This window comes from Artibeus jamaicensis, unplaced genomic scaffold (genome assembly GCF_021234435.1).
Source record: "Artibeus jamaicensis isolate MK-2021 breed Jamaican fruit bat unplaced genomic scaffold, CSHL_Jam_final scaffold_1689, whole genome shotgun sequence".
NCBI lineage: Eukaryota > Metazoa > Chordata > Mammalia > Chiroptera > Phyllostomidae > Artibeus > Artibeus jamaicensis.
The window spans coordinates 13862331-13884543 of NW_026522029.1; the positions used below are offsets into that span (position 1 = coordinate 13862331).

The following is a 22213-nucleotide window of genomic DNA, read 5'->3' on the forward strand; positions in this document are numbered from 1 at the left end:
CTGACTCTCAGAGTGAAGTTTAGAAAGTAAAGAGTAAGTTTAAAGTGTATGAGATGTTGTAAAGGCAATGGCTGTCCAAGTGACTCGTGACCCAGAGTTCTGTCCGTTGACACAAGTGACCCCAAACTCACGATTCAGAAACCAGGCTTAGGCCAGATGACCTTGTCCAGACTCGGGGCATGGTCAAGTTCAGCATTACAATATGAGCTGATGGTCAGGTCTGCCAGAGAGATGAATTCTTATTGACTACAGTTTGACACAGCACGGACTCTGGATTTGGTTGGAAGGGTTGTGTGCAGATGTATCCACACATTTGCTGGGTTTTTAAATCTTCCTCTCGTACCTTCACTCTTTAAAAAAATCATCTCTGAAACTGTTTGCTTATAAGTTAGAAGTTTGCTGCAAGAAAGAAAATCACATAAAAATGCTTCCAAGTAAAATGCGTTTGGGGGGGACTTTTGAGTGTTTTATTGTAGATCATTCAACAGATTATAATTTTGGTCGAGGACCAAATGGACTCCTGTTCTATCTAAGTAAAAAAAATCATTTAAGAGCTGGCCTCTGTAGAAATACGCGTCTGTGTATCATGGGTGTATTTTACGGCATTAAAGCGGTAGCTCAGTGGACTTCTAAAGCTTCTGAGGCACGATTTGAATTTTTACAGATTCCAATTACAAGTTAAAAGTCATCTCACTGTGGGAAATTAAACATGGAGACAATTAGAGAAAAATGTCAGTTGAAAGGAAGACACATTATGGAAAAAGCAAGAGAAGCCCCCGGCCTGGGGAAGCAAAGCCCCCCTCAGCCGCCCCTGAGGCTGCATCGGGGATCGATAGTGCGTGGCTGATGCACTGCCTGGAGGGCGTCGCTTTGCCGTTGCTGCTGGTCATCTGACCCATCGTGGCCATCTGTTGGCACGGTGACCTTTTGCAGAGATTCCACAGTCATTATTTCATGGAGAGCGACTGCAAGGCAGAAGGGAAATAGAGGTCACTTCCCGTGTAAGTGCCATAACCACACCACGTGGGCGCCGCGGCGTGTCTGTGTGTGGACAGGATGGGCGTGCTGCGCGTCCCTGGTTGGGAGCAGGACACAAGGGGAAGCAGCACATGCCCTGGATCAAGCATAAAGCAAAGGAGACCTCCCCTAACCCTCGGCAGCCAGGCCTTGTTCAGCGAAGTCTGGCTCCTGCTGTGGAGGGACCTCCCCCCATTTATCTTCCGCCCGTGGGCCACCTCCTCGGTGTTAGTACGAGGCGGAGTGTAATTTTTGTGAAAGCACGGAGCTTCAGAAACGGAGTGCGCCTCGCCAGTGCAGAAACCGGTCAGCACTGCACCCACACTGTCCGCGTCATCACTGCTGAGGGCCACGGGTCCTGACGCAGGCGCGTGACGAGTGTGCGTGTATCGACAGTCTTCGCTCTCAGAGCGGGACAGCGGTCTCTCCACTGTTAGTGCTACCGCAATGAAACGAAGTGTGTTTCGGGACCCTGCCTGATGGCAGAGTACGCACGCTCGCTCGGACCGATGCCTCATTAACGCGCCCTTGGCCGAGGTGTTCCCGGCACAGCAACAAGCATAAGAAAATGCCACGCAGTGGTGAACGCCCTGCAGAGAATTTAGAGAACATGACAGTGACCAGGTGGCTGGATGCCATGCTGGGCAAGTCCTCTCAGAGATGGGAGGGGACAGGTGCACTGAGAAGCGAAGAGAGGCTCACCAGCCGTAGGACAGTATGGAGCAGAGCATCTGGGGGGACGTGGGGGGGGGTGAGCAAAAGCCCCGATGCCGAAGTAAAGGTGTGGATGGCGGAACAGAAGACAGGCCTGCCCTTGGCCTACTCACCAGAGGCCACTGCGGCCGGAGCAGAGTGGGGCCCAGCGGGGCGGTGAGCCAGGGCGGACACTGTTGGTTGTGAGCCATGGTGAGAGGCGCCCTGATGTGCACATTGAAGTGGCCACTGCTGCACAGGTAACCGATTTGGGACGGTCAACAGTGGAAGGCGAGAACTACCCCGGTGTCCAGGTGAGGGACCGTGATGGAGCCGAGTCACAGAAAGCAGCGGACAGATGCCCAATGGCACGTGCCGGACTGGGGTTTCGAGGGCAGGAGCAGGAAGGGGTGAGGGCTGGTTCCAGGTCGGCCTGTCGGAGAAGCGGGTCGCAGGGAGCGGGAATGAAGAGCCCTCTCCTGGCCTAGGCGGCGTCTCGGGAGCCGGCAGATGGGCAGCAGGTCCCTCTTTTCCAGTCCTACTTTCCAGAGATGGGTCAAGCTTTCAAATGCACGTGAAACCCAAGGGCGATAGATGGATGCGGGTCTTCCCTCCCGGCGAGGACGTTCCTTCCTGTTTCTTGCGAGTGCACCACAGTGGTTAGAAGAATTGGCCTCGGAGCAAAGAGACACACGGGACCGTGGGGTGGAGAGATGCCGAGAGGGGGCAGTGGCGAGGACACGGCGGCGAGGCGAGGGTGGTGGGCGGGTCAGAGGCCCGTGCCCGCTGCCCCTTGCCGTTCTCCAGTGTGTGTTCTTGAAGCTGAGTTGTAGGAGACCATGAGTTTTAGAGGAAAAGATAAGAGGAAATATAATAATTCGTATCAATGTGAATTTTCAAATGAAGTCAATAAAAGGTCTCGAAAACATTTCCTTCCAAAGGAAAAAAAAAAAACATAAATGTATTAGCTTTTAAAACATGCGCATCCATTTCCCTAACTCGTTCTCTTCAAACAGTCAGGAACCATCGCTTCTCTGTGGAGGTCGGTGCTCAGGTCCCATCTAACGTCCCGGTGACCCCGGGGCCTTTGGGACAGTCAGATCCAACCCCCCCCAGCTTGATGCTCGGGGTGCCCTGTAAGCACCTCTCCTCCCCCGTCCGCTGCCCCTGCCCCACAGAGCCAGAGGGAAGACGGACAGTGGCCACTGTTGGTCTCTTTCCTTTAATCTGAGAGATGGACTCAGGGTCGAGAAACATCTCGGAGTTAAAAATCGGGGCCCACAAACATAGACCTTCCTCACCCCCACATCAGGTCCGTGTCTCAGGATCTAAAATCCCTGGGGAGCTGGCTGACCCCCACGGTGGCAGACAGGCCACATGTCGTGACCGTTAGCATACTTCCTCATGGGGGAAATTGTGTGGTTTCCATCGTCACGCCAGAAGGGTGCGCACGGGCTGTGACCCCGTTACCTAAACCAGCCATCCCACACCGGGCATTAGCTCCGTCGTGACGCTGCCGGGTGCAGTGACCTGTGGGGGGTGAGCAAAGTCCCGTGGCTCGTCAGGGTCAGAACACAGTGGGGCCAACGTGGGATCTTTAAACCCCGGGGGAGCAGCCTGGCCGGGCTCACCGTGCACTGCGCGTGCCCGGTCCGACAGCGTCCAGTCCACCACCACGCCGCTCATTCACGGGGCCCCGTGTTTCTGGAACGCACGAAGTTAATGTGCATGATCTAGAGAGAGTTTAAAAAAAATAAGCCTGTTCTGTTGCATTTTAGAGCATTATGTAATTAGGTAATTTTCCTTAAAACAGCTTCAGCATGTAAGCAATAGTTTAATTTACAGAGTGACATTTTATAGACAAGACTGAAATGTAAAACACATAAAAGTCACTTACCTGCATCTACCTTATTTGTCTTCTCTTTAATTCATATTCATACTCTAATTCAGTGATTTATTTTAAGCCCAGAATGTATTGATTTGTGGGGAAAGGATGGTAATCAGAACCTAGTTTATGCTGGCAAAGCAGAGCTGCTGAAATCCAGCCGTTCCTTGGTCTCTGCTGGCTATCTTCTGTGTTCACCTGTGGGTGATAAGCTAATTGTTTACAACACAAATGTGGCCGTTCTAGTCCCGGCGCTCGATGCAGTGACTTATCTGAGACGGGAGTCAGCAGGGGGAGGAGGCCCAAAGGGCTCTGGTTTCACACCAGGACACACCGGGACCCCCGAGGACCGTTGAGTAGCAATGCAGACACATTGAGGTTGCATCGTGCAATCAGAGGTGTGGTACTTGCGTAAGCAGCAAAGGGGAAAGATGTTACTGACAGGGAATGAGAGACAGTCGTGCTTGTCCTGGAGTGCTGCCCCTACACTGTCTTTGGTTCCATTCATTCATTCACTCACTCATTCATTCATTCAACAGATAACAGGCCAGGCATCGGTCTCTAGGTGCTGTCAGAGTGAGCAGTGGTGGCTGAGACAGACCCGGTCCCTAGCGGTTTTTCTCTCTGCGCACTTTACTACAGGAACACGGTGTGTGATTCATGAAACACGCCAACTGCGCATGAATCGGTGATGCTTTGTATCATCAGGATTCATGACCATTGAGTGGCTGTGAGGGGTCTGAGTTAGGGAGTGGACGGCATGATCTGAGGTGCAGCTGCCGTGTGGACAATGTTTTACTCGTGGCAGGAAATTGTTCTCTTTTCTCAGAGTTTTAGACACCTGCTTATATTGCTGAGTAACTAAATACCAGCATCCATCTTCGAGGTCCAGAGAAAAACTTCTATGGGTCGATTTGCCAAAAGACTTCTCGAACCCTCTCGGGATGATGGCTTCTTCCTCCATGACCCAGACCCCACATGGCGGTTCAGGAGATGACGTGGCCAGTCAGGGCTGCCATCTGTGTTGGCTCGTAAGCGTCAGCGGTTGCCTGCACTGATGGACTGTAGCCACCGGACGGCTGTTGTTTGGCTGCCACAGGGTCCCTTGCTCGGGGGTCAGCTGTCTAGGGCCCCTCGTACCTGAAGGCAACCTGGCCCAAAAGTATTAAAGGGGAAATCAAAAAATAAACAATTCATGTGTTCTCAACTGCGCACTGTTCAGAGTTGCCTGATAAAACCTCGGGCCACCCACTCTGTCCTGGCCCCTCGAGAACTGTCCCTTTGTCCAGCCCACACCCCTTGGTTACCACGCCCCACCCATCGGTCACTGAGTGACTGCAGGTTATCAGACCAGTTATCAGAAGAGAGAGGGAGGGAGCTCTTTCACTGACTCGGGCTACGGTCCTTTGTTATCATTGTTCTATTGTATGATTGCTTTATGAACCTCTTACTGGGTGGGATTTATGAACTAAGTCTCATCGCAGATACGCACGTATGCACAGGGAAAACCCTAGTGTGCTTAGGGCTCGGCACCACCCACGGTTCCGGGCATCCATCAGGGGTGGGGAGGGTCATCGAAGGTGCCCCCTGTGACAAGGGGGACTGTTGTGTTTCGTCGTTTTTGTGACCCACTTGCACCGCAGAAGGTGCTGGCCGTGCACAGTGCCCCCTGTACGACCGCCGCTGTCACTGCAGAGTGCAGGGAACTTGCTCTGTCAACCGGTGCCACCCCACAGCAGGGCCAGGGGTGGTGAGAGTCCATCCTGGGACACAAGCCGGTGCCTCTGAAGCCGCATGGCCGAGCACCCTCCAGCCGCAGCCGCAGGACCGAGCGGCAGTGAGGAGCCTGGCCTGTGCCTGCATGGGCAGGGAGGCCGGGCGGTCAGCGCAGTGTCTGCAGAGGCTGGGCGGCGGGCACCTCCCTCTAGTCCACGCTGAGCCTGGCCCCCCACTCTATCTCTAGCCCCTCAGAGGAGGCAGCAGGAGAGGCTGGGACTCCGTGTGGCTCTTTTAAATGGCCATTTCTTGGTTCAGGTCATTACTGAGATCTGAGTCCAGGCGGAGCTGACTTTGAAAGGACAGGTACAAAAAAGGGGACAGAGGCCATCTCGCCTGTCGGCACTGCCCTTGGACACCTCTGCCCCGGCCATCTCCAGCCAAGTGAGCCACGGAGTCCTGGACACGGAGCAGCAGCGGGTCCGGCAGGGTGTTCCAGGAAATAGTCCCGTGTTGGCGCATCGCCGTGCTGCCCGGGGGGAAATGTCTGGGGACCCCGTGAGTCTCTTCTGGTTGGCAAGCCGTGGTCCGGACCCCAGCACGAAGCCCCTGAGAAACGCTTTATTCTTCTCTGTCTGCCTTCCGCTGAACTGGGGTTCGGAAACTAGTCCGTCGGAGACGGGCCACAGGCGGGCATGGAGAAGCAGCTGTTGTTCCACCTCCGCAGAATCGCTTCTCCCTCGGGGAGAAGGGCGGCTCACCCACACCTGTCGCAGAGGGTTGGCAATGTGATCCGCAACAAAGGGTGTGGCCATAAAAGGAGCTAAGTGACCCTGAGGCCTTGAGGGCCTTGAGGGAGTAGCCATTAAGGGACAACTGTGACAAGTGTGTAGCGAGCAGAACCCCCAATCCACTGGGCTTGCTCGGAGCCGACCCTTCGAAAGAGTATCTGCCGGGGTGTGTCATTCCCCCCCCCCGCCGATCCAGTTTGCTGTGGTTGAAACACACAAAACCAAAGCCAAAGTCGAAGCCCAAGTTCGTCCTAGGGTGGCAGATGGGCAGCTATTCCACTTGGGCGTCCTCAGCAGTTTTGTGCCAAAGCTGAGAAAGGCCGTCTCCTTTTGGGAGAAACAAGACGGTATTCTGTTGAATGCTGGAATTTGACCATTTTGGGGGGGGTAAAAAAAGCTACTTGAGAGACCTCTGAGTATAAAAGCATCTGCGATCTCGGGAGGACCTGAAATCAGTGCTGAACCGCAGTGTCAGAGGGAATGAAAGGGCGTGCCATTGTGCTAGAACAACCGTATTCGTGGTTTTCTGTGGGTGCACAGCCGCCCTCCCTCTGACTCCTGGGGGCTCTGCCTCTCCTGGGGCCGCCCTTCCCCCGGCAGCTTTATAAAATCGTAACCTGGGCGTTTTATTCCTGAATTCCACCAGGCCGTGCCAGGTTTGTGGAGTACCCAGAATCCAGAGGGGCGTGGTGTTATTCTGAGTTTTTCCTCTAACAGTGTGTGGTTTGCACCAGTTTCAGAAGTACCCTGTGGTTTTATGTATCTGTCTGTCGGCGTTGGACAGAGCTCAGTCCAGGCAGAAAGTCCTGATTCCGGGCCTTCGGGAGCTGATGTTCTCAGCCGGTGGGTTTGGACAGATGGGGTTGGAAATTGCTTTTTTGTCCGAGACCCCGAGGCCTGGCTTCTGGTTTAAGTCGTGAACCTTCCGGTGGCCATCCAATTATTAAGATCCTGCAGTTAAAAAAAAAATCCAGGGATGTCTGCCACCATTCATCAAGCAAATTTGAAATGATGTTGCAATAATGTGCTCCTGCTTAGGAAAATTACAAATATGCACTTATTTAATTAAGTAAGACTTGCCCAGTTTGCAATTTTGAAATTACGGAGGGCGGAGGGTGGAGGGCGGAGGTCTGAGCTCAGGGTCTGAGCTGGCCCTGCTGCCTGCCGACCTTTTGACTTGGGGCCCTGCGTCCCCCGGGCCGCTCCGATTCACTCGAGTCCCCACACCTCCCAGCTCCTTCCTCCCAGAGCGCGTGTGCAGACAGAGTGAGGCAGCCCCAGAAAGCCCTGCCACCTCGCGTAGGGCTGCAGACAGGGCCTGCGTGATCCCGGGCCGCGGAACGAGGCCAGCCTGAAAAACGTCCCCCTTTGTCACCTGCTCTGACAACTGTGACTCACTCTGGAAACCTGGCCGACTCTCTGCCAGCCTGCTTTGACGACTACAGAGCGTTAGGAAAATGTTGCCGGTGGTATCGTTGTTTAAACAGTTAACCCTCTATCAGACTAGATCAGTAAAGGCAGAGCATGGGGTCACGCTTTCCTTTTCCTGGGACGTGTTGGAGACCTGGATGGATAACCCCGCTCTCTCTGGGTCCCATCCTCGGCCCCTGTTCATGGGGAAACAGCTGAGCATCTTTGGCGCACAAGGAAGGCTCTCTTAGATGGGTGCTTTGGAATGTGCAATGGTCATTTCTGCGTCTGCTGAAACGTCGGGGCTCTCCAGCATCCTTTCGCTGATGAGTTTATAGAAGCTTTGAGACAACTTGGGACTTACATTGCCAACGTGTGCTTTACTGGCTCCTGTCCTGCTGGCACATCTAAGACCTGGAGTGCAGTTTGTCTGCCTCCATGACAAGAAACGAGAAGGCGCGATTAGGACCGTGGGTTTGTCTGAGCTGCCTGATCGTGCCGGATCCCTGTCCGAAAGCCTCGCCACGTTTGACAGCCTCCTTTGACAGCCGTTCCATCACAGAAGCACACACACCAGTTCCACACGTTGCTTCTGCTTTACAAACCCTTCTCTGCCAGGCTCTGTATCCGGGATGAGTATCTCCAGTCCAGTTTGGATTCTTTTTCTCAGCTTCCTGGCCAGTGTCTCTTCTACTTCAAGGAAGTTGGCTTTTTTTTTGCAGCCCAGACTCCCCATTTCGACCCGCGCCAGCCCCTTTAAACCCTGGGTTATCGCCAAGAATGACCTCGAGGTTCACGTCCGTTCTGTCTGTCTGAGCTCCATAATTCCGGCCGCGCTCCCACCCACACACGGTGCAGTGGAACCCTCTCAACAATGAACTGCATGTCACTCACCCTTCTCAGACTCGGAGGTGGAACGGGGGCTCGTGGGGCGAAACGGTGAGCCCTGGTCACCCCTCTGCTGCGTCACCAGCTGGGACTCAGATGTGCTTCTGACCAGACCCGGACTCTCTTGAGGTCCTTACTTGAGCCAAAGAAAACTCGAGTCCTACATTAGGCCAAAAAAAGTACTAGATGTCAACAATTGTATCCTGCCTGATCCGCCCATCTAGCTTACTAGGTATTGGCTACTTTTTGCACACTTTGTTATGTTGCCTTTTACTTTCCTACGTGCCCAGCGTCCAGTCCCTGTTCCTATGTGAAGAAAGTGCTCACACCTACGCAGCTGAGATGCAGTTTAAACCCGATGCCACAGGATTGCAAAAGGGTGTGAAGACCGCTGGTTCGGGCTTTGAGAAACAGCTCTCTGCCCCCAGGCTCTTTTCATTTTCAAGGAATATTGCTCTCTCTCTTGCCTAACTCGTGGGCTTGTTCTGAGTAATGTATGTAAAGGATGTTTTTATCATGTAAATCACCGTAAGTAGGACATTTGCTCTCAATGTGGTTAATCCCATTTCACGGGAAATAATGCCGAAGGCGCAGCGCCCCCTACCGTTCACCTCTCCGGAACTTGCACAGACAGCCTTTCGCTATGTGCCCGCACTGAACGGGAGAATTCAGGGCACTGGGTCACACCTCTGGAGGGGACCATTTGGTGGCAGTGGGAGCTTTGTGGCACACCTTCAGTCACGCTGCACAGGGCACCCGTCCTGCCTGCGAAGCCCCGAACTCGAACAGGCCGGTCCTGCTGCGAGTGCCGGGACCCCCCGACTCCAGACAGCCCTCCTTGGGGTCCTCAGGCTCTGGAAATAGTTAATGACGCAATGATCCCGGTAGTGGCACCTGACACCCTGCTGGGAAGGAAGATAAACCAGCCTGCGCCATAAAGAACTTACAAATTATTCTAAGCAAACATGTTAACCGCTATTAAGACTCCTAATCAGAGCTGTTAAACAAACAATTAAGAGATGTCATATAAAATGCACCCATTTGGGAAGAGCAGCGACACGTTTGGAGTTTTTAAAGGAGCCATTTCCCCCCGAGAGAGAGTCAAGGGCAGGCAGAAGCACTTCTCTGAGCAAATCCGCTTTCTGAGCTTCAAGTCCCATGGAGAGAGCCTTGCCCCCAGTGGTATGAACTTAAGATTTATTTGGGGTCTCATAACTGTTTACTTGGAAAATCACTCTTGTGTCTTCAGACGTGACTTCTTGTACATAGTGCTTCCTTAAAAGGCCAGGAAAGTGTTGCTCAAACCTGATAGTAAAGGTCAAGAAGAAATGTCCTCTGCGGACCTCGATTCAGGGTAGGCGGAGATTTCACTCCACCGCTGCCTGAAGCCTCGCTGTCTTTTGTGTGACCCCGCAACACCTGGACCCCATGGGCACTCGTCACCAATGCAGGGTCTTGAGCCTCCCACCAAACCTGCAGAATCAGCATCTGCACTTTAATAAGCTTCTCAGATCCCTGAGATGGACATTAAAATTTTAAAAGGAGATGCCAATGTGCCAGGTTCCCACTACCAGAACTCTTGTCAGGAGAATCAATGTGTAATCTTCTCGGAAAGTAAAAATCCAGCCCCTCCCTTCAGGAAGGTGGAGAAATAGGGGGACAGTTGCCGAATGGTTAAACATGCCTCCGGTTGTCCCCTCTGGGACGCTTGTCTGGTGGTAGCATCTGGGGTTTCCGACACGGTGCACCGTCCCCGCCACTCAGTCCCGACTGGTGGGCTTCCCTGCTCTTCAAGTTCACGTCCCCATGACATACGCAGTGCGGCTCCCACTTCCCTGGAAAATGAGTGCCTCGGGCTGAAGACCTTCTGAGAGGGTGTGAATGAGCCAAGCCATGCTCTCGCCAGCCGGGGCCCCACCTGTTCTTGCACAGTGGGGTGCTCGGAGTCTACCCTCTGATTCTGGTTAGGTCAGCACCACGTGGCGGAGTCCACCCTTCAAATCGTGCCGCATTTGTGCATTAAGAGAATGAGTGGCTTTTGTAGCTTCTCACTGAAGAAGAGTCCGGGATGACGGAAATTAAACTTTACTATTTATACATTGCGAAGAATTCAGATTCCTTCCATTGGCAGGTTTTCACAGAGGTCACAGACATCCCATAGAGGACCCGGCATGAGGACGTTTTCAACGTCTGATTTTGATGTTTGCAGTGAGCTGTCCAAGGCGATAGTAAAAGTAGAGCCGTACCACATCCTACAAATAAGTGGAATTTCACAGTGAGCAGCGAGCGAGGACTGAGTAAAGCATTAGTTGAGTTATGCAGTTAAAAAAAATCCTGTGGAGGAAATTATAATAATGCTTTTTTATAACTGTTCTGGGGGAAAAAAATCAACTCTAAGAAAGTTACAACAGGCCTAATTAATGCTCAAATTGTTTCCCCTAAGAAACAGAGTTTTAGAAATGTAACGTAAGTGGGCTTCCTGGAAAATCTCCTTGTCTGGACTTAATGGTTATTCAATGTTCTTTCTGACATCGTAACACAGAACGCTTCAAAACAGGAAGGGAAAGGTTCCCCGTTGCTGCTCTCTCATTGGTTCCCGTGCGAGTGAGACCAGACACGAGACCGGAGAACGCTGCCTGTTTTTACCGAGCACTGTGGGCTGTTCAGATCGTGGTTATGTTTTGGTTGAAGACAGTTTGATCATGTTTTTAAAAACAGGTATTTGGTTCATGGAATAGTTGACGGGAAAGATAAGTGTAATTACATTAGCTCGGATTTTTTTTTTCCTCCGTCAAGTTCCATACCTTAGTCACGTGTCCCTGGATGGTCCTGCTTCCGACCCCCCCCCCCTTTCTAACTGAGTGGCCTGGGACAGGTCCTTTAGCTGCTCTATGGCTTGGTTTCCTTGTCTGTCAAAGAGGGCTCACAGTTAAACCTGCCTGTTATGGGTTATGCGAGGACTAAATGAGAAGATACATTTAAAAATGTTTCACGGACCCCTGTCCCACAGTAAGAGTCCCCATCGTGGGGACACTGAATTACTTCCATTGCACCGCCGTTCAGCCGTGCTCGACCAAAACGTGTTACGAAGTCCTGCCGTCCTATTCTGAAGAGTCGAGTGGCCACGTGGCCCTAAAACATAGCAATTCCACCCTTTCAGAAGACACGAAGCCCTCCTCCCTGGACCCTGGTTTCTCCTCTCTCTTCCTGGAGCCAAACTTCTTGGAACGGCTACCTGGCCCCGATCTGCAGCCCCCCACCACCCCTGCTCCTCGGCCCAGCCTCAAGGGCTGCGAGGTGGCGGGCACACGTGTGGTCCGCGTCTTCCCGACTGCTCAGCCCAGTGGCCACTTTTCAGCCCTGGTGTCATCGGTCTTCATGCAGCTGCGGGGGCCCTTCTGCCCAGTGTTCTTCACACTGTTCCCTGGCCCTCCTCTTCCGCTCCTGTTCCCAGAATCCCTTGCTCGACCTCCTTCCACACACACATCACAGGCTCACTGCCAGTTCCTGCTGAGAACCCCCAGTATGGGTGTTTCTGCCCTTTTTCTCTCTCCCTGCCCCCCACTCCCTGTTCTGGAGCCGCAGAGTGTGTGTTCAATAAGTTCCCCAACCCTGCCTATCCACACCCAGGCGTGAGGTAATATGCAAGGCTCTCCGATCATAATAATATTTATTGATGAACGACCCAGCAGGCTTTACGAGGCCGTGACACAGAATCTATTTTATTCTCCTGTCATCGGGAGCTTCCTCCTCTTCATTCGCACAGGACGAGATTTGTCTCAATCGGCCGCCACGGCCAGATGCGGAGACTTGAGCAGCCGCGAAGATTGGATGGAAATGAGTTTAGCTTTGCCTGGTGGTGTGTGGAGGGCGCTTCTTTGGATCGATTCGGAATATAGATGAGGAGAGGTGTTGCGTTCCGTGTGGCGAGGTTTGATTCGAAGCGATGGTTGGAGCGGTAACGAGTCTCCGGAGCCCGCAGGTGCTGTCCGGCTGGGAGAGGGCTTCTCAGAGATGGTCAGCCCGCCGTGCGTACCTGAGTCCGGTGACTTCAGGCTGCAACCCAAACTCCAACACACCGAGGGTTTTGATTTCCAGAGGGATCCTGGTAAAAAGATTCAGTCTTCTTTACCTCTCCAATTTTTAATCTCTTTTTTCTGGCCACGTTACTCAAATTGAACTACGTCTTTCGAATGACCGATTCGTTCAGTGTGCACTTACTGAGACCCCCACTAAGTGGCAAGCGCGTGCCAGCCCCTGGGGGTGACAGGTTGACTGAGGTAGACGCTGATGTTTCTGGCTACTTGGGGAGGGAGGTGCCCATCAAATAATTATGTAATAATTATCAGCCAAATGTGTACGCCTACAAGAAAGCCTTAACTAACAAAATAAACAAGCAAACAAAGTAGAAACAGACTCATAGATACAGAGACCAGACAGAGCCAGGGAGAGGGGTGGGGAGTTGAGTGACAAAGGGGACGAGATGAGGAAGCACAGACTGGCAGTCACAGGACAGTCACAGAGAGACACCAAGTACACACAGGGGACACAGGAACAGCGTGATAACCACGTACAGGGCCACCGCGGGGCGCGTGAGGCAGAGGGCCCACTCTGTAAAGTACGTGGCTTTTTAACCCACTTGGCTCTGCATGTGAGACTGATCCAGAACAATGTTCAGTGTGAACTGTAATTGAAAAAAATTAAAAATTAAAGAAAGCCTTTTGTCCTGGGCCCCCGGAGGCCCCTTGAAGAAGCGGCATGTACCAGGGACCCGGCAGGCTGGTGGCGGGCTGTGGGTCGGAGCGGAGGCCTTCCAGCACGGCCGTCTGACAAGGTCTGAAGGCGGGGTGGGGGGCCCCAATGCGAGGCCCAGAGGAGGCAGCCGAGTGCTGGGAGAACTGTGGGCCCTGGAGAACCAGCGAGAGGCCCAGGCAAGTGGGGCTGACGCGGTGACCTTGTCCACACACAGGGGCCGGCCCTCCCAGTGGGGACACTGAGTGCTCGCAGGTCCGTTTTTACACGGTACCACGTGGGGCCCCTTGGAAATTCAGCCGTTTGGACCTGATTTTGAACAGCCCTCCCGGGATGCACCTGGCCTGCCGTACCCTGCACAGGTTTCAAGTGCACAGGTCCACACCTGTGAGGGCACCATCCCTCAAGCTTATTCCTCGTCCCTGGAAGTGTCCTTGTGCCCATGACAGCCCCTCCCACCCCCACTCCTGCCTGCAGGGATGACCTGTCCATCAACCTAACGCAAAGCCTGGCCCACAGGTGGGCTTCGTTGAAGAGGGGGAGCGCGGGTCCGTCTGGGGGCGAGAGAGCTCTGGGCGTGACCTCTGGCTGGTGTCTCCCTGCAGGTGTGCAGCGCGGTCCAGAACCAGGACCTCACAGTCATCGAGGACTACTGCTCGGGCCTCCGGGCCCTGCTGTACCTGAAGAGCATCGAGGAGCTGCAAGACTGGGACGGGCAGAGCCCCGCGACTGTGAGCCACCAGAAAGGGAAGCCAGTGGCGCACATTCCTGAGCTCACGGGAAAGGTACGTGCTTGCCCCGCTGGCTGGCTCGGGGCCGGGGGCTTCTGTTTCAGGTCGGGGCCCCTCCTGCGGCACCCAGCAGAGCACCCAGTGGTCTCCCCAGGAGCTGGGTGCCCACTGAGGCAGGACTGCCGCTACACAGCGGTCCCATTGCTGTAAGGCCAATGGGACACGAGGTCACATGAAAAGACCAGGTCGGTGCGCGCCAGCAAAACGCCTCCTGATTCTCGCTTCCCGGGACGGGGACTACTGCCCTTTCCGGTGGGAGGCTGGAGATCTCTTTATTCCTTAACAAGCTCTGAAAATTGCACCATTCCCTTCCCATTTCCGAGATAATCAAATCACTGGAGCCCTGAAGCATGTGATGAAGTTTTTAAAAGTCAAATCTAATCAGCGCCTTTTGTAACCGCCTCTGCTGATGTGGTTAAACCTGGGCTCAGAAGGCTGCGCCCAGCTCTCTCCCTAACTGCTGTTTTCCGAGAAACGTGGCCCACGTTTACCTTCCGCGCAATGCGGAGACTTCAGCAAAACCTCTTCTCAAACAGCGCTCGGCAGGCGCCTCTGTGCTTCCTCTGTGTTGTTCTAAACAGATGGACGTTGTAGGAAGACGTTTCTCGGGCTCTGGATGAGGGAGGGCAGAGTTACAATTCTTAGTCTTTTCAGCTTGTCGCTACATCAATAATTAACTTTAAGAAAGAGAGAGAGAAGCAAGCATAAAGAGACTCTTTAAGGAAGCATTTAATAATTCAAATGAGTCTTGACTGGAAGCAGGTCACAGGAAAAAGAACGGGAAGTAAAACCCTGTACCCTGCCGCGGAGGGCGGGGCCCGGGCTGCGGACAGGAGCCCTGTCCTGTAACTGACTCAGGTGGCTTTGGCGGGGAACATCGCTGCTCCTCTCCTGGCGGAGAGGCAAAAACAATGACTTCTTGAAGGCTAGAGGGTGTGGCTGTCAGTAGGGTCGTGAGAACCCAAAGGGCCAAAGAAGGGAAACCTTATAGCGTGGGCTCCAGGGTGTCGTCGTGATGGGTGAGTCCCCGAGTGGCCATCAAGCCGAAGGGCTGGGTGACGTGAATATTTATAGTTTTGTAATTAGGGAGACGGTGCCTAAGCAGCCCTATTAGTGTCACCAATCATGTCATCGTAAACCGAGTCTGCAGTCTTTAGACAGCGAGTGCTCTTTCCTGGGTCAGTGGCCGTCAGCCTCCCACAGTTGTTCGTGGCTGACAGTCGCTTTGCACTTACTTGGAGTAAATGTCTCTTGGGCTTTGTTTCTGCCGTGGTGGCTCCGAGGGTCCCCGACTCTCGGTGAAAGTGCCGCCCCGAACCCACGCGGTCCCCACTCGAGGGAACACAGCTCCGTGCCACCTGTCTCCAGAGGGTGTACACGCTCGTTCCCAGACCCGCCCGTTCAGGAGAAGGCGGACGGCAGCGGAGAGTCCCGTGTGGGTGGCGAGAGCGGAGACTGATTTTCTGATCCTTGGAATCCAGGTTCAGACCTTGCTTTAGGAAGCCTGGCCTCCGTCAAAATAGTACGTGTGGTTTCCAGTGCCGCGCGTGGTTACGTTACAGAGTCGGTTCTCAGCACCGAGAAGGGCGAACAGGCAGGCGGCCCGGCGACAGCAGACCTCTGCTCCTGGCTTCCCTGTGCGGCCCACGTGACCAGGACAGAAGGTGACAGTCCCCTTCCGGGGAATATTCCTGATGGGAAGCCAAGTGCTCTGGACCCAGGGAGCCAGCAGCCTCCTCCCTGTTGCTTGCTGGTGATGCCGGGATGTGAGCGTGCATCAGTGCGTGATTGTGTGTGTGTGTTAGTGTGTGTGTGTGAGGTGGGATTCTGGGCGCCATGCCGCAGACAGAACATCTGTGGGGCACGCGACTCCCTGCCCCCCCACACCCCCAGAGACCCTGCTTCCACAGGCCGGTGGTGGGGCCAGGGCTCTGCGTTCCAACGTCACGGATTTGACGGAGGGACCCGAGGATCCGCGTGGCCGAAAGGAGTGAAGAAGCGAATGGTGGGAGAACATCCGGTCAGAGGTCGAGGAGTCGGCAGGAAGCACAGCCCAAAGCTATCACGTCCAGACTGCACACCGACTGTCGGCAACGCGGGCATCTGTGAGGACAAGGAGCAGGCTCTTCACAGCACCAGACGGAGGGGTCTCCATAGCAACACACATCTTGTACTCAGCCGTCTTAACCCTGCCTCTCCCTGGAGCAGGCCGAGGCCACTCAGCGCCGAGGGCAGTGGGTGCCGGCAGGGTCCAGGGGACCACTGCGGACACACACGGTGCGTCTTCCTGTCTCCCTAGCAGGGCAGCTCCGACAAGCTGACAAATCTCCATAAATCGGTGACGATCGCCACCGCACCCATCCACAATCCCTCGTGAACGAGGCCAAGAGCCACTAAAATCTACTCGGTTGGCAGCACACGTGGCCTGATCAGATGGGAGGCGTTTATGACCCTCCCTTGCGCCTCCGAAGGCGGGTGTTTGAGTGTCTGCTGCAGAGAGATGAACGTGTTCGGTCCGGCGTTGGTTCTGCCTCCCTTGCTGGGGGTCGGGTGACAGGTGGCACGTCCACCCTGTCACCTCTCTAGGACCGCAGGTTGGGGGCTGCCAAGGGGACTTAAAGGAAGACCTCACTGCCATGTGCCTTTATCCACAAATCCTTCTGGAGGCAAATATTCGTCGAGGCGGTACAGAAAATAAAGTGCGAGTGTTGGCATTTTTAGATGTGCAGACGAGGGTGACACGGAGACCATGTCACGATCAGAAGGCACGGAGGGAAAGGACTTTCTCTCCTGGGCTCCGAGCAGGAGCCCTGGGAAGGGGGTCAACTCGGGCCTCGGCCCTGGGGCCGGGTCTGTGTGCAGGGGCACGGGCTGGTCCCTGCAGCTGGCGTGCTCTTCCAGGTCACAGAGGAGACCTCTCAAGCGCCCCCTTCCCTCTGGCTTATTCTGGGACCTCTACACCAGAATTAATTTCTCCTTCTCTCCATTTTTTAAAAAAATTAAACTTATCGGGGCGACGCTGGCTAATAACATCACGTGCGTTTCGAGCGTGCAGTGCACAGCACACCCTCTGTCTACGGCCGCCGTGCCCGCTGGTGGGGACGCAGACCAGGGCAGCCACCGTGGGAACTGTGTGGACGTTTCTTCTCTTCACCAGCCTCCGTTGCAGAGGTAGCACACAGTATCTGAATTTCTACTTGTTTCCTCTACAAGACAGTGAGCTCACTTCCTCTACTCGGCTTCCTCCCCCAGTTCTCTGGACCTTCACCCACACACACTACGGGCTGAGTAAATGCTGCTCCAACAGGCAAACGAACGAATAGATGAACATGGTCAGGAGACAGCCAAGTGGCGGTGTTAAAAACCAGTGCTCACTGGACTTTTCCAGTCATTACTTTTCCCGTTGCCTCAGAAACTAAAAGGATGTAAAAAGAAGACAGCGACCTTGAACTTCAAGCTACTTTCTGCGTCTCAATCTAGTTCAGTAAAATGAGATGGACAGAGGGCAGCAGGCAGGGGAACAGCCTTTGTTCTTCGTTGCTTGGCAACCTGAACCCAGAGTGTAAACTACCTGCAGCCCCGGGCACAAGGTCCCCACGCAGGAGTGACACGGGCTGGTGGCTGAGCTGCTGCATGAACATGTGGACTTGTCCCTCGCATCCCTCTGGGAAGCCCCGTCTGTCACCCTGTCCCTCCCCCTGCAGGAAGACAGGTGCCCCTTTTCCCGCTCTGCAGTGGCCCTTTTCCGTGCAACAGCCCTTCAGGCCCCGCGTTCTCCCCTGAGCCCGCGTCTCCCTGCCCACCAGGGAGCTCACTCTGAGTGTCTGGAGAGCAGAGACCGCGCCTCCCTTACGCTTGAACTTTCCAGCCCCTCGCACAGTGCTACAGGTCAGAGCATTCCACCGCACACATGGTGGCGCTGTCCTGATTCAGGAGAAGGAAAGAAAGCCAATTTATAATTAAAATTCCAGCCAGGCCTTCCAAGAATAGCAGTCGTTTTAGAAGAAAACAGGAAACGTGTGAATGGCTTTCGGGAGATATTAAAACATGATGAAGTACACGCCAGTGGCGTTAACGCGTGAGCGCGACCTGTGCTCAGTTGAAAGGCTTTCGTTCCGATAAAAATCAGGAAAACTGTCGCAGGGTCCATGTGGCAGCTCCCGGAGCAGGCCTCGTCCTGACGGGAGAAACCGGACCTGGTGCGTTCAGCTGGCTGAACGCCTGGAGGTCCTGTTGTTTCGAAGCCGGAGGGCACAGGGCTGGTACAACGCTCACTCTCGGCCGCGGTCCTCTCGGTGTGGGCGCCGGTCTCCGAATTTGTGTCTGGCCTGTTTCCCAACACAGACACGAGGACGGTCTGCGGGGGCGCGTCCTGGGCAGAGCCACACAAGGGCCTGAGGGGAGTGTCCGGAGAGGGCGGGCCGCCTCCTACCACCCCCGGACAGCCTGCGTTGTCTTCCACGCTGTGGGTATTTCTTTTATTTTCCAAACAAAAACATCATCGACATAAAGAAAAAATGCACCAGCCTCAAAGGAACCATGTGACGACTTGGGCAGACCACAGGCTGGTGAGACCCTGCTCGGGAGAACGTCCCCAGCATCGGTCGGGGTCCACCCACCGCAGGAAGCCAGCGTGGTCCGGGCTCTGCTGCTGCGGCCAGTTTGCAGCACCGTGGAACTGGAATTCCACAGGACGGCTGCTCATGCGTGTGCGGCTCCTTTCACACGGCACCGTGTTTTGGCAGTTTGCCCCAGTGTGGTGGGTGTTCGGCAGTTGGTTTCTTTTCACAGGCGAATAATTTCCTGTTGTACCACACACCGTACAATTGACTATCCATTCAAAATGACATTTGGGCTGTCTTCACTTCTCCGACACTGTCAATGTAGCTGAAAGAGGTCTGCCGTGCGCGTCACGAATGTGCACACCACCCTGCAAGTGTGGACCAGAATGATCGTCAGCAATCTCACCGACCCCCGTTCGGGAACTTGCGATGAGAAGCCCACAGGGCAGCCCACGCAGGGAACTCCCATCCATCACGTTGCTTTGTTTCTCTTTCCTCAGGCAGAGACGTCCACCCTTTGCCTGTCTCTGGGCCACATGGGAAGAAGCAGTATTGTCTTGGGCCACACATTAAATACGTCACGACACATAATCACAAAGAAATCTTGTAATGTTTTAAGTAAAGTTACGACTTTGTTGGGCCACATCCATAGCCACCCTGAGCTGCACGCGGGCCGAGGGCGCAGGTGGACGTGAGGTTGCTTTCAGAGCCGACCCGGATGGAGAGAGGGATGCAGGAAACAAGGGCCTGTTTCCTCCGACTCATCTTGGGCGCTGTTTTCTCCATCGCAGAGTGTCCCTGGGGCGGCCTTCCGGTGCAGCGAGCGCACTGTTGGACAGGCTCCGGACGATGCCTCACATTTCTGCCAGTGACCTGGGTGGTGATGGATCTAGAAGGCGGTGTCACCGCAGTCATTTTCCAGTCTGACACTCACGCCGGCGTCAGACTGGAGCAGGCCTCTGCGTAACTCACTCGCCAAGACTCTGACCACCCTCTCTGCACTGCTGCGTTGGTGGTGGTTCACTCTGCCCTTCCTGAGAAGCCCCCAAGGAGGAGAGCAAGAGTGGGTCATGCACGTCACCACAGTCTGCACGGCCTGGCCAGAGATTAGGGGTGATGTTCTCTCGTGAGGAGGACACCCCTAGGTAAGAACTGACAAACCAGGGCAAGAAGAAACCGAGAAAAATTCTTAGTTAACATTAGAAGTGCAGCCAAACACCACAGTGAGGTGCCACTTGACACCCACTCTAATGGCTAAAATTAAAAGGACCGACAACATTAAATGTTGGCAAGAACTTGGAGCAAGTAGAACTCCTGTCCTTGGCTAATGGGAGAATAAGATGTTACAACCTCTTCACAGATTTCTTCTGTCCTTTTTTGTAAGAACCAAGAACTCCACTCCCAGGTATCAATCCAAGAGAACTAAAAACACATCTCCATAAAGTTAGAAAGAGAGGAGCTTCAGAAACATTATATTAAGGGAGAGAAGCCAGACCCAAAGGAGCGCTTCCTAAATAACTCCATTCCTGTGAAACTTAAGTACTGGAAAACCGATCTATGCTATTAGCAATCACAGCCAGGATACGGAGAGCTTGCCTGGAAGAAAGCAAAAGGGATTTTCTGGGGTGATAAAGGTACCCTGTACCTTAGTTAGGGTGACAGTTTCATGGACCTGTAGGTTTACTTGTCCCAGCTCCTCCAAATGTGTGCTTCCCATCTGTGCGTTTTCCTGTGTGTAGTAGACAGAAGCGCATTAAATTAACCTTTCTAAGTGAACAACTGGGAAACTAGAAGACAGGCATCCAGTAATACTCTTAGGGGCGAAGTAAGACATATCACATAAGAAATACTAAAAACCGTCTTGTATCCCAATGCCCTTTAATAAGGTGGCCCGTGGGCACTGAGAACCTTAGGAATTCAGCCGTCGGAAACGAGGAGCTGGTACCAAGATGAACTCTTGGCTGGCAGCCGGCTTCCAGAAGACGGATGGCTCGGAGCATAAACAAACATGCTCGCTCTGCCAAGCTGCCAGCAGCTGGATGTTGGTCTGGGCTGTGCTGGGCTCCACGCATCAGGGAGGCCGGCGGGCTCAGAAACGAGAAGGGGGCAGAGGCAGCAACATCTGGCTCCTTGAGGAGCCAAGCCAGCTGAAGCTGCCACTCAGACTCAGGAAACCAGGCTGGGCCCTGTGCAAGGCTCCGCTCGCTGGGCCGTGCAAAGCAGCCGGTGCCTGCAGCCTTCAAACAAAGGCTGCCTTGCCTGAGGCCTCGGCTCCCAGCGCCCAGCCAGACTGACTGCCACCTGCCAGGTTCCACGCAGGGCTGGGCGCTGTGGCCCTGAAGTCCTGCCCGTGCTGTGCAAACAAGCTGGGGGGGGCGCATTTGTCTGGTGATTGTAAAGCAAATGCATTCCTGGTGCTTTCCGAAGGCACTGACATTTTCTTGTGTCATAACTTCCATCAGGAATGGACGAAGAAATTATCACGTGAGTAGGAGTAAAGGCAAAACTCTTGAGGTTGGATTTCCATTCACTCAGGTACGTGTTGTGCATTTTGCGAAGGTGTAAAGAGTCCAAAACTATTTTTTGATTCTGGAGTTTTTTCCCCGTGAAGCTGCTGCCTTTGTCCTGCCTGTGACCTTAGCCCAGCCCCCGAGAGCGTGGCGGGGGACAGACACCACCATGTAATTTCCGTGACAGATTTGATTTCTGGTGCTGATTCGATTCTTTTTTTTTTTTACATCTCTCTGCCTAGCTCAGAAACTTGCATTCGAGTCTGCATTTTAAGCTATATATATACACACATACACATATGTATATACACACACACACACACATATATATATATATATATATATATATATATATATATATATATAAAATAATGAATACGGAGTATCTGGCACAGACCTGGCATGGTAGGGGACGGCTGAGATCAAATGGTGAATGAAGGGAACTCTATCAGTGGCCGCACAACTACGCTTTGAATGCTTTGTATAATTATTTATACGTAAGTACACATTTACATGTACACATATCTGTGTGTGCGTGTGTTCACACATGAACACACACATGTCCGGGGTGGGCAGCAGGAAGCCAGCATGTTCATATGAGCAAATACAAGATGCAAGAACAAACTCTGGTTCACGTGCTCACACTGCAACCCCCTCTGCTCACCTGTGCACACACACACACTCGTTTACACAGGGGAAACCGAGGCTCTGAGGGTCAGTGATTCAGGCGCGGGAGCACCAGGCCCGCACAGCCCTGTCCCCTGTCCAGCTTGCCCTTCACCGCTGACCTGCACCCCCTCACAGCGTTCCTGCTGTTCCGGCCTCAGAGCCACAGACACAGCGAAGAACACGCACCTGCCTGCACCGGGCGGTCGGCGGCAGCTGTGCGGGGCAGACACGCCATGACACAGGGCACGGGGACAGCACGGTCACTGTGTGAATGTCCCCGTTAAACCAGCCCACGGGCAAAGGCGGCAGCCAGGCGGCTTTCGAAAATCGCTACCTTTTTATGGAGAGTGGAGGAAGGGTCACAAGTCGGCCAGATAATTAATCCAAACACAGGCAGATGGGGGCACAGGTTCCATCCTTAGTCTGTGCTTCTGGGTGCCGGTGTCTTTGCGCTCAAATCCCATCCAATCTCCGTGCGCTCGGCGCTCGCGTTTCCTTCATCTGTGACGAGAAGATTCTATTAGCAGCC

General features: G+C 53.8%; 1 protein-coding gene across 2 annotated transcripts in view; it reads left to right on the top strand.

Moving 5' to 3' along the window:
* Window positions 1–22213, top strand: part of DPYD (dihydropyrimidine dehydrogenase) — a 499545-nt gene that overhangs the window by 429418 nt on the left and 47914 nt on the right. For both annotated transcript variants that reach the window (XM_037153081.2, XM_053655907.1), the window contains one exon: window positions 13758–13937. In XM_037153081.2, coding sequence (XP_037008976.2) covers window positions 13758–13937 — 180 coding nt within the window. The remainder of the gene's footprint in view (window positions 1–13757; window positions 13938–22213) is intronic.